General features: G+C 39.1%; 1 protein-coding gene across 3 annotated transcripts; it reads left to right on the top strand.

Annotated features, from left to right (window-relative positions):
* The first annotated feature begins 217 nt into the window (after positions 1–217).
* LOC106585441 (LIM/homeobox protein Lhx2) lies at positions 218–7556 on the top strand. 3 transcript variants are annotated; one of them, XM_014171639.2, is made up of 6 exons: positions 218–807; positions 1143–1305; positions 2586–2788; positions 3210–3580; positions 6524–6726; positions 7182–7556. In XM_014171639.2, exons 2-6 carry the CDS (start codon positions 1186–1188, stop codon positions 7470–7472), a joined length of 1188 nt encoding a protein of 395 aa, XP_014027114.1. In that variant the 5' UTR covers positions 218–807; positions 1143–1185; the 3' UTR covers positions 7473–7556. The 3 variants fall into 3 exon arrangements, with proteins under 3 accessions (XP_014027114.1, XP_014027113.1, XP_014027112.1); XM_014171638.2 differs by having other exon boundaries at positions 218–1305; positions 3213–3580; XM_014171637.2 differs by having other exon boundaries at positions 218–1305.
* The last annotated feature ends 5690 nt before the right edge of the window (positions 7557–13246 follow it).

Below are 13246 nucleotides of genomic sequence, written 5' to 3'. Positions count from 1 at the left end.
TAGACTAGATAAGCACTAAAAGTATTCAAATATCATGTCAAATGCAACACAGAAAGGATGCGGCTAAGCAGTATGTCATGGGCAACCAAAGAAAGAATAGGCTACTAGTCTGCATACTTCTTCCGCAGCAGTAAAATAAGAATTCGACGATGTTGAACAACCAATGAACATAAATCGTGGGACGTGACGTATGGGTCCCTGTAGAAAAGGCGCGGAGTGTATCGCAAGGCCAGAGACAGTGGAACAGTGATAGGGCTGCCTGCTCGAGTCTTGCGTTCTTACTGAATGTATAGTCAATTCCTCCTCCTCGATTACTCACATGCAGCTTTCTTGGCTAAACGAAAAAACTGCTAAAGGAAAACAGCTTCTCTCAGACCTCCAACAGGATCTAAATGCAAACATATTTTTTTGCCAACTAGTTATATCTTTAGATTTTCTTGAAAAGCATAGGCTACATGTGTATAGAGTTCGATATAATCAATACCGCTCTAACGCCAACTTGGACACTGAATTTGAGTTCAATGACAAACTGACAAGGAGGCAGCTACATGGACATTCACGCTCCTACAAGCTCATTGACGCTGTTGTGTTCTGATTTTTTATCTTCCTTCGATTCGTGTGGAAATCATGTTGGTACAGTTGATGATTTCCAATAGAAGCAGTGGCAGTGTTCATTGATCGAGTTAGTATTGGTCGGCAAAGGACTAATTCATTCGTTTACTAATGCCCTGCAAAATGTTTGAATCCAAATACCTCTGAAGAAATAGAAGGGAGCAGTAGCAGACCCATGCAGGGCTTCGATAGTTGGTACGTTTTTCATTCCTTAGGAATTATTTTGCAAGTGGCATTTCTTCTCGCATGATAATACAATAATATATTTATATGCTGCATATAATTAATTAGCATTAGTAAAACGATTCCGTCACTTTAATGAATGAATTCTATGTTATTAGAGAGAGATGCAGAGATTTAGATAATGATCTCCATTGGCAGATGATGCGTAGCGTGGAGAACACGTGTCCATTTTTGCATCATATTTTTTTCTGATCTGGAATCCTTCCTTGTCACACCAAGAAGGGAAAGAAGCTGACTGCCAATGCACGGGCTATAGATTTGCGTTTTATGGAAATCTTGGGTTTCAGATTTGAGGAAAACACGTATAACATCATCCCCTCTCCGGCAACTATGCTTTTCCACGGCCTCCCCGGAGGCGAAATGCACGTTGTTGTGGAAGAAATGGACCGGAGAAGAAAGAGCGAATCTGCAGCTATCAGTTCGGCCATAGATATGGGAGAATCTGAAACGGTAGGCAACCAAGCAACCACGCTTAGGGCGATTCCAATCGCGAGTTGAGAGCAGTTGTGTACAAATATCATAATGATCAGCAAAAAGTTAATGCAAAAATTCAGTAAGAACAGTAACATCATACTTGGGATATTAAAAATACTTGACGTGGGATAGGCTATTAAAACTTGTTGGACTAAGAAAGAACTTGCTTTTTGAGTTTATTGTTATTATTTTTTATCTTAAACAATGTAGCCTATTTATTCTTATGGAATTATTTTGAATCACTGTCACAGAGCATTTTAGAGTAACCTAATAATGTAGTCTACTAATAGGCTAATGAATTAATATTCACATGCTAATCTGTAAATAGCAAATATCACGGGTGTTTTTATTATGCACATCCAAGTGTTTTTAAGCATGCGTTGCTTAGATATGTTGTACATTTAAACGACATCATAATTAAATGGATATTTCATCATTTTATACTTTTGAATTTGTACAAACAACATTGCACATTCATAAATTCTTTGTGCAAAAATGAGGTATATACCCTAAAATATAAGGGTACAATTCATATAGACTTTTAGGAAATAGCTTTAGACTAGAACGGTTGATAAAATGTAACTTGAGTTAAATGATAAATGAATTATAACACTGGCTTTCACTTTTTATACTATGGGTGGGTGGAAGGTGTTTTATCTTTGATCTCTTCGACTATATGCTAGAATTGATGTGTTATTATTATTATATCGCATTGTTTTGTCTTGGTAGGCAGTTGTAGCCAAAACAAAGTTTTAAGCCAAATTACATTAACAAAATAAAGTGTGTGTGTGTGTTGGTTTGTAAGTGTGTTTTGATCCTATTATGATTTATGTAATCCTAAATCTTAGTGCGAGTGAAGCCGTTTTATTTCGAAGGGTACATAGCATGTGCTTTGTTGTTTGTTGTTGTTATTGGATGATTCGCTTTAAATGTCCAAAATGTTTATTACAGGATATGGTAAGGCCTATAGGATACATTTAGCTATATGCCTATAAACTGACATTTTAATTGATGTGAACTTCAAAATTATGTTAATTTATAGTCAACGTAAGCCTGTATTATTCGGTGTAATATTTTCAGTCAGACATAATAACAGACAGTATGTTCATACAAAAAAAGAATGTCTGATAGGCTAAAATAAGCATATCCTAAAGGCAGCATATCTTGGGGCGGAAATGAAACATTATTTCGATATGGGTGTTTGATGACGTGGTTTATCTGTGTTTCATGTTTGTGTTTGTTTGGTTGTCTTTTAGAACATGTCGTGCATGAACAGCGACAGGGTGTCTTTGTGCGCGGGCTGCGGCGGGAAGATCGCTGACCGCTACTACCTGCTGGCAGTGGACAAACAGTGGCACATGCGCTGTCTCAAGTGCTGCGAGTGTAAACTCAACCTCGAGTCCGAGCTCACCTGCTTCAGTAAAGATGGAAGTATCTACTGCAAGGAAGATTATTACAGGTAACTCCATCAATCCCCTAAATGGTGCTGCACACCTGAGCTAAAACATTTCTCAATAGTAAAGGTGTTGGGTTATGAAGAATAAGCACATTTATAGTCAGATTTCCCTAAAATGAGTCTTCCCCTGCACACATCACGAATTATAAATGTTGGTATTACAACCACATAGGCTTTCATGTAGCCTACAGCGAGGCCATATTGAGCTTTGACAAAACATTGAAGTGCCCTTGCACAAAATGCATTACAAATGGCCTGTGTGAGAGTTTCAAAGTACTGTAGGCTACATTGTTCTGTTTCAGAGCAGGCCTTGGTGCACACATACTGTAAATGCCACTGTATGTGCTACTAATTGACATGGATACTTTACATCCGATCAAAATGTGTCCGTGCACTGACCATGCAGGTTCTGTCCTCTCCGCAGAAGGTTTTCGGTCCAGAGATGTGCCCGGTGCCACCTCGGGATCTCGGCCTCAGAGATGGTGATGCGGGCCAGGGACTTGGTGTACCACTTGAACTGTTTCACCTGCACATCCTGCAACAAGATGCTAACGACTGGGGACCACTTTGGCATGAAAGACAGTCTGGTGTACTGTCGGCTGCACTTTGAAAATCTCATACAGGGGGAATATCAGACACATTTCAATCATGCGGATGTAGCCTCTCACAAAGGACTGGGACCTGCCAACGCATTGGGACTATCCTATTTCAACGGTGTGGGGAGTGTGCATAAAGGGCGGCCCAGGAAAAGGAAAAGTCCCGGGCCAGGAGCAGATTTAGCAGCCTACAATGCCGGTAATAACTCTACATTGATTCAATGAGCACTCTCCTCACAAAGTGTCCATTGCGTAAGACAAAATGACTACTCTGTGCAATTTATAATTATTGCCAAGGCCCGCTTTTGACAACGCAGGACAACAATCGAGTGCAACGACTGTGAGTCTTCATGCGATAATTGAAACAGAGTAGCCTAGCCTACTTGTTCTCAATAATCTGTTAGCTATATTCACTGTAATACCATTTTTATAGGCCTACAGAGGTTGCCTGCATTCTGCAATTAAAAAAATATCTCAACCATAACAAATAGAGAGGTGCCAAAAATGTCGCCCCCCTGGTTCCATCATTAACTCTCACGAAAAATATGAAAGTTATGATAGACTATATTGCTTTTGCAACCAATATTTTTTCCAACGAATATTTCAACAACTTCTTTCAGTTCATTGATTTAAGCCTAGCACGTAGCAAAAATAAACGTTGCCTCTTCTTTGATTTTACCATACAAAGTTGCTTTTTACCCCCATGGACGTTCCTCTTTTATATATATATATATATCATAAAAGCCTATATAGCCTAGGGAGTGTGGTATTGCATTAGCTTATTTGTGTTCTGGAGAAACTAAAGACCGTGTTCATGTAGACCTAATATTCATAACAGTTTGACATAGTTTCTTCCAGGAAATTATAAAGAGGTTGTTTTCTAAATTGATGCAGGTTATGTATCCAAAATCCCTCCCACTACAATTGAACTGTGTGTGGCAGGAGAAAGATGTATCTATCATTTTCTTCTCCTGTCCTCTTTAAAACATTTATTTGATGTTCCGGCTTTCACCGTAGCCATTTTCCACTTGTCAGGCCCTATAGACATCTAAAGTTCCCCTGCTCGAGTTTGCGCACTCGGGTGCCGGTTGTTCTGGGACGGGGCCAGAATGTGTGTGCACTACAAGATATCAATGAGACTTGACGAGTTATCCAGTAGTGATTGTGGCTGAAGAGCAGTTGTTGCAACAGCAACATCATTTATATCACCAAGAAGGCCATTCAATAGGGTGCGCCTAAATGTCGGATTGAAGTTTGGGTCTTGAGAATTAAACATGACTGTCAGTTATTGTGTTAAACTCTTTTCATGTGCTGGAATAGCTTTCATAAATTAAGCCAATAGTAGAATTAGGGATTTATAAAGGTAGAGAAAGGACCTGATATTTAACTTTAGTCTATTCAATTAGGCTATATAGCCTAAAACGTATTTTCTATTTAGGACTACACATCACTTGGTCATATCAAGATTTTCCACATGGTTCGTCATCTGTTTGAGCAACAACACTTTCATCCAGTAAACCAAAGTGCATTCCTCACAACACCAACGTGGAAAAGGTAACTGCCTGAACAAGGCAGTTGACCCACTGTTCATAGGCCGTCATCGAAAATAAGAATTTGTTCTTAACTGCCTTGCTAAGCTAAATAAAGGTAAAATAAAAAATAAAATGAAAAGGGGATGGGGCGTGCTTCGGGCGGCTACTGCCCTCTACTGTCTACCCATTGGGCCACTGACTAACATACAATATCAACCTACTCTATTAATAAACAACGCATTCAAGTATTGACTAAAGTTAACATCTGAAGTCACCTAACAACCTTTTAAGGACGAAATCGACGTTTTGTTTGAATAAAGATTTCATACGGTTCTGAATGTGTCGTGGTCCTGCAGAAACAAACCAAAAAATGATTCCCTATGTTATTAGAAACGTTCACATCAGCCTATCAATGGCTTTTGAAAAATTGCGAAAGATAAATATTGTTTCTGTATATCTGGTGTTTGTGGTTAGTTGTCTGAACTCTTAAGTGTTATTCTGAGGAATGTGAATGACGAATATTTATCGTATGCAGCATTGAATATGTTTGAACTGTTATGAAAGATAGCAACACTTAAGCATTTGCCAAGAAAATACTGTCAGGGAAATATGTCATCTTTTTGCATCCACGATTCGATTATCAAGGGCAAGCTATAGCATAATTACAATTAATAAGGCAACAACCACACCAAATAATAATAATAATAATTATTATACTATTAAAGTTAAGACTATTATTGTATTTGTAAAAAAACAAAAACAACTTATTGCGTGCTTATTTCTTCAGCGCAATTCATCTGTTTTCAAGGAAGACTGGCATTTCTATTTTGCAAACTGCCAATGCATATTTAACAACGGAAGACCTCTAAATGTAAAGACAATCCTGACAACCCTAGCCAGAAAGTAATTGACATATTTTAATTTGTCAAAGTCTTACTTAATCAGTAACCTATGACACCATATAGTGTGAGTGCTTGACAAAGGGAACAAAACTTTCGCATCACTTGTTTAGAAATATGCTGATTAATGTATGTGAATTCAACAACACTTTTTGGATATAAGCCTAAAAACGTGCAATTTGTTAAATATCACAAATAAATGAAATATGTTATAAATATAACATCTTATTTTGATTATGGTGCTGTGGGGTGTGTTAGAGCCTAATTAGACACTTTGCTGTTTAATAGTCAGGCTGTGGTTGAATTTACAATCACTGTTTAATTATACCTATGCTTTTCGTGTGTTTATTGCTCTACCTTGATGTGTGTATTCATTGCCACGCTCTCTACCAAACATTTCATTACTAAACCAATTTTAAAACGTTGCATTAAAAGCCAGCTGCGGTGCATACAAGCCAGCATTTTGGTGATTTTAATTCATCAATTCAAAATACATCATGCAGCAAAATACATGACATGGTCATGTTTAACTTCACTTGTCCTTGAATGACACCATATTCATGTGGTCTAAACAACATCTTGTGTGTGTGTGTGTGTGTGTGTGTGTGTGTGTGTGTGTGTGTGTGTGTGTGTGTGTGTGTGTGTGTGTGTGTGTGTGTGTGTGTGTGTGTGTGTGTGTGTGTGTGTGTGTGTGTGTGTGGTGTCCTTCAGCACTCAGCTGTAATGAGAACGATGGAGACTCTATGGACAGGGACTCTTACAGCTCCAGTCAGAAGACCAAGCGCATGCGGACCTCCTTCAAACATCACCAGCTGAGGACCATGAAGTCCTACTTTGCCATAAACCACAACCCAGACGCCAAGGACCTGAAGCAGCTAGCCCAGAAGACTGGCCTCACCAAGCGTGTACTCCAGGTTAGACACACACCTTCACCATATTGTTCCTGATATTCAACAAAATGAGAAAAACTACACACAAAACAAAAAGTCTAAATGTTCTAGTGTATTATGATGGTAGCTAATATGATTGAATAATGGGATTTTGAAATCCAACGAGTAACAAAGGAGCATTTTCTATTTCAATTTCCAGATAAGAACGGTTTATTAAGGGAAGTGGGGATCACAACATAGAGCGATTGATTTCCACAAAGACCACAGCAAATTATCTAGGGGACTGAAGAAAAAAATGTGACAAAAAGGTTTCTGAACAAAAATTCTGTAAAAATCGCTTCGCTTTTATTGAAGCTCCCAGAAAACAAAGCAGTCATTTTGCGTTCTGTTTTTCATGCCTGTTATTCCAGTTGAAACTGCCTTTCCCCACGGTTCCATCGCTAATATTCGCTGTGATGTTGCCTTGCTGTGGTTCACAGGTCTGGTTCCAGAACGCTCGGGCCAAGTTCCGGCGGAACCTGCTGAGACAGGAAAACACGGGTGTGGACAAGACCTCAGACGGCTCCACCCTGCAGGGGGGCACGCCCTCCGGACCCGCCTCCGATATCTCCAACGCCTCCATGAGTCCTTCCAGCACCCCCACCACCCTGACAGACCTGACCAACCCCACCATGCCCACCGTCACCTCCGTGTTAACCTCTGTCTCGGGCAGCATGGAAGTCCACGAGTGCAGGAGCCCGTTGCAGACCACCCTGACCAGTCTGTTCTGATGCCCCCTTACAGACTGACCCCTTCAGCTTCATCTGATGCCCCCGACCCTTTAAACATCCTCACCAGCCTCATCCCGAGCCCCCCCCCCCGACTCTGTCCACTAGGAACTAAAACACAGACCTTTGACAGAGACATTAAATGGACTAGTAAAATTAAGGTAAAGGAAAAATACTCTTTTACTCTGAGCCCATTTGAGAATATTTGCATAGTGAGGCTGCCAAGCCTTGCAGAAGGAACCGTTATTGTTATTTTGTTGTTGTTGTTGTTTTGTTGAGAACTGAAGAGACTTGATTTGCATTTTTCAATGTTTACAGAATGAAATTGTGGAAAAGAAAAAAAACTGCTTAATTTTGGAAATTCATTTTTTTCCCGCACAATATTTATGTTGTTGTACAGGAGTCACTGTTAGGAAACATTGAGAAGGATTGTAAAATTATGGGAAATCTGAGATTAAACACAGGCTAAAATATGCTATGACTGCCATGTGCCTTACACTTCAATTGTCCCCAACATATCCAGATCTGTTTCTCCCATCAAGATCAGATAGAAACACATATTTTTTTTACCTCAGCAGAGAGTATTGTGGCTCAAGGGTAAAATAGTAAATGGTTCACACAAACAGTGTGTGCATGCGTGTGTGTTGTCTGTGTGTGTGTGTGAGCATGCTCGTGTGCATGTGTGTGCGTAAGTGGGTTTGTGATTGTGGTCTAAATGTAAGTTTAGAATTCATTTGAGTTGGCAGGCTAATTATTGCTGTTAAATAAATAAAAAATGACATGTTCACTCACACGCACACGCACGTGCGTGCACACACACACACACACACACACACACACACACACACACACACACACACACACACACACACACACACACACACACACACACTGATCTGTATATCATACACTAGGTTGAAATGAAACAGCCAATGAAAGCTAGTTTTGTTTTGAAATATTGTGCTCTTACAACTTGTATTTATCATACAAGAACAACAATTCTATACCTCATTTACATAAGAAATTGATCAATTAGTATGTTTCTGCTGACCTAAAACCTGCTGTGACATACACACTCTCATCCCAACCTCTTACCTCAACTCAGTTTCCACTGTTCAACACAACTTAAATGAAGTTACATGAAACAACAGTCAACTGGCTTTCATATCCCTGATATGTTCAGTATCACAAACCAGGACTTTTACTTCTAGGAATGAAAAGATCAGTAAAAGATGTGGTGTACGCGTGACAATAGGCAGTGATATCACTAATGATCCAGTTTCATCCATCCAACACACTACTACTACTACTACTACAGTACTTCAACTACTGTACTACGACGACGACTACTACTACTACGACTACTACTATTACTATTATTACTACTGCTACTTCTACTACTACTACTACTACTACCACTGCCCTACTTATACCACACTACTTCTACTATTATTACTACTACTACTACTACTACTACTACTACTACTACTACTACTTCTACTACTACTACTACTACTACTACTACTACTACTACTACCACTGCCCTACTTATACCACACTACTTCTACTATTACTACTACTACTACTACTACTACTACTACTACTACTACTACTACTTCTACTACTACTACTGCTACTACCACTACTACTACTACTACTACTACCACTACTACTACTACTCTACTACTGCCACTACTACTACTACCACCACTGCTGCTACTACCACTACTACTACTACCACTGCTGCTGCTACTACACCTACTACTACTACTACTACTACTACTACTACTACTACTACTACTACTACTACTACTACTTCTACTACTACTACTTCTACTACTACTTCTAATACTACTACTACTACACTACTTTTACTACTACTTCTACTACTACTACTACTACTACCTCTACTACTGCTTCTACTACACCTACTACTACTACTATTACTACTACTTCTACTACTACACTACTACTACATTACTTATACTACACTACTTATACTATTACTACTACTACTACACTACTACTACTACCACCCTACTTATACCACACTACTTCTACTATTACTGCTACTACTACTACTACTACTACTAGTACTATGTCTACTACTACTGCTACTACTACTACTACTATACACTACTCCTACTACCACACTACTTCTAATACTACTACTACTACTACTACACTACTTATACTATTACTTCTAATTATACTTCTACTACTACTACTGCTACTACTACTACTACTACTACTTCTAATACTACTACTACTGCTACTACTACTACTACTGCTACTACCACTGCCCTACTTATACCACACTACTTCTACTATTACTACTACTACTACTTCTACTACTACTACTACTACTGCCCTACTTATACCACACTACTTCTACTACTACTACTACTACTACTACTACTTCTACTACTACTACTTCTACTACTATTACTACTATACACTACTTCCACTACCACTACTTCTACTTCTACTACTACTACTACTACTACCTCTACTACTGCTTCTACTACTACTACTACTACTACTATTTCTACTACTTATACTATTACTACTACTACTACTACTACTACTATTACTACTACTTCTACTACTACTACACTACTACTACACTACTTATACTATTACTACTACTACTACTACACTACTACTACCACCCTACTTATACCACACGACTTCTACTATTACTGCTACTACTACTACTACTACTACTACTACTACTACTACTACTACTATGTCTACTACTACTGCTACTACTACTACTATACAATACTTCTACTACCACACTACTTTTACTTCTACTACTACTTCTAATACTACTACTACTACTACTACACTACTTATACTATTACTTATACTTCTAATTCTACTTCTAATACTACTACTACTACTACTTCTAATACTACTACTACTGCTACTTCTACTACTACTACTATCACTGTACCAGAGCCTGCTGGTGTCCAATGCTGTATGGTTATTGACTGAGGACTTACTGTTTTCCCGCACCTTCTTGTACAGATCCCAACCATTCGATGTAGTCTTAATTTCTGCAAGAAATATAAAAAATGACTTACAGTATAACTTTTGTCATCCTTACAAATTTGTCCCTTCACATCTGTATGTTTTGTATTACACCATTAAAAGCACTAACCTATTTTGCATTGCTGTGCTAAAGTCTCATATTGAGCTGGTTTGTCATCTACAGTATCTGTAGTGGGTGGTAGTCCTGCAGGTGCATTGTCATGGAATAAAATCAGGCTATGCATGTGCAGTCCCTTCCTTTGAGCATTCCAGAGATTCTGTGCTAGTGTGGCAGATCCAGACTAGAGCTATAATTGGAATTGCAGAAATGTAGGTAATGCGAGGCCCTGCTTTCTCTTATGGAATTATGGATGAGTCCTGCTCATGTAACTGTTCAGACCAAGGCTGAATGGCTTTTGTGGGAGATCATGTTTTCTAGAGGAATTTACTCGGCCACAGACAGTTGATGACCTGACCTGAACTCTAACGGTACAGGCAAGGTTTGGACCAACCCTTGACTAATGTAAAACTAGTCCGTTAGTATCCTCCATGTTGGCTCTTAGTTACAGTATCTCAACAGGCTGCTGGTACTACCATACCATATGTGACCCACACCCGGGCTGCTGTACACACTATGTTAACTAACCCGTTAACAATCAACATTAAACCAACATCCCACTGGGCACAAATGTCAATTCAACCTCTATTCCAAATTGGTTCAACGTCATTTCATTGAAATGACGTGGAAACAACGTTGAATCAACCAGTGTGTGCCCAGTTGGATAGTAACACCTACTCTGGGTGGACAAGAAAAGTTTACTTTTCGAATAACAACAAAACAAGCTTCTCTAGCCAAGAGAAAGTTGATGGCAGTTGGCAGCCTTCCCTACAGTGTAATAATAAAACATCTGTTTTCATGAGCAGTTTTCCCCTCTCAGCTGGGGCAATATGTGTCAAATGTTTTCATGGCACCACCGACCGCCAGTTCAGCTGAATCTAATCATAAACCTATGAGAAATTTCAACCTAAAAATATCAAGGAAGTTTACACTATTTTATTTCTATACGTGTAAATTGAATTAGGGACGTAACCTTTTGAGAATGATGTCCTTTACGTTATGTAGGCTTAATAGATTTTACCATACAGGGCACATTGAAATGTAGCTTTATTATAGAAATACATGAATCAAGAAAGGATATTACAAGCTCACTTTCTAGTCAAGGTATTTACATTCTCATATGTGATGGTTAGTATTGTGCCCTTAAACTGCCTGTTTTGGTAGTCTGAGTTGAAATGTTAATTGGCCAACATTCACACAGATGTCTGGTGAGCACACCTGGCTACTCTCACACTTACAGCTCTCTCTGGCAGTTTTTCCCAAAACAATCAATGACATATGTGTGATTTTATATGGATCAGTTAATGTGTGTGTGCGCGAATGTCGGTGTGTTGGTGTGTGTTGGTGTCAGTGCGTGTGTGTATTTATGAGAATGTATATGTGTGTTTTGGTTTCTGAGTGAAAGCGAGAGAAAGAGAGAATGTGTGAGTGCATATATGCAAGTGTGTACGTGTGTTGTACGACAAGGGTATAATGAAGGGTGATTCTCTGTTGTATTTTACATCCATTCTATACAATATTCAGTGACAACAAAGCTAAACAAATACGGAGGCAAGGAGTGGACTGACATCTAATGGTAAGACCGAGGAGTGGTATAAATTAATGGGTGAAATGCAGTTCAAATGGTAGAATTCGAGTGGCAGTTAAGGATTTTGGCTGCGCTGCTTTATGTTAATGTGAGATGTGAACCCACTGGTTCGTTTATCCAGTAATTACAAGAGAGGAAAATCTGAGGCCTGGCAACCATAATGCAGAAATAACAGAACAGCCTCATAACCACACGTTTACTGTTTGTTAATTGATGCCTATGTCTGTTACAGAGGGATTGTTGTTTTAAGAACAATAAAACCTGTTTAAGGAATTTAGGAGAAGATTTAGGGAGATTTTTGAAATTTGAAAAAGGCCTTCCACGTCTCCACTCCAGATGCTGTATTCATTGCAACATAACAGAGAGGATGGGACTCTAGAGGCATACAGTTGAAGATCAATAATGCCGTCTTTTGAATAAAGACAACACTGACTGCGGCAATGCAGGCGAAAAAGGGAACTTCCCTGCATAAGGTCTATTACAGTATTTGTTCACTGAGCTTCTTTATTACCAGTCTCTGGTTCTGGGTGTCCTGGACAGGGGCCTGTCTTCCAGGCTGGTCCCCACCCAGCTTTCCCATCAAAGATGCCAAGCTGGGGCTGGGGTGGACCACTGTTGGGCGTTAGAACCAGTCTCTGCAGAGGGTGCCCTGCCAATGTGTTGCCCAGATGTACCCTCACATTCACAGAAAGCTGTGTGATGAAGGCTTTAATAGAGAGGCTGATCTTTAAAACATGTCAGGTTATATATAAATAGAGGGCCCTATAAAGTGTAATATGTAATATTACTGCCACATTTCACCAGCGTCTTCTCTAAATATTAAAGGTCTTTACTAAATATTAAAGTATTTTCTTTTTTGAAATGGTGTGCCAGAACAACATTTTACAGAGATGCCTGAAACATCCTTTTCTACCCTCTACATGTTTCTGATGCACAATGTGAATAGCAGCCAACCTTCAAATGAACATGTCATCTCTTTTCAAACGACATCCTAGTACACTACTGGTTGGTCCATAACTTCCTCTAATGTATTAA

This window comes from Salmo salar, chromosome ssa24 (assembly GCF_905237065.1).
Source record: "Salmo salar chromosome ssa24, Ssal_v3.1, whole genome shotgun sequence".
Classification (NCBI taxonomy): domain Eukaryota; kingdom Metazoa; phylum Chordata; class Actinopteri; order Salmoniformes; family Salmonidae; genus Salmo; species Salmo salar.
The sequence above is the reverse complement of the archived record's forward strand: the minus strand, read 5'-3'. Positions and strand labels throughout refer to the sequence as shown.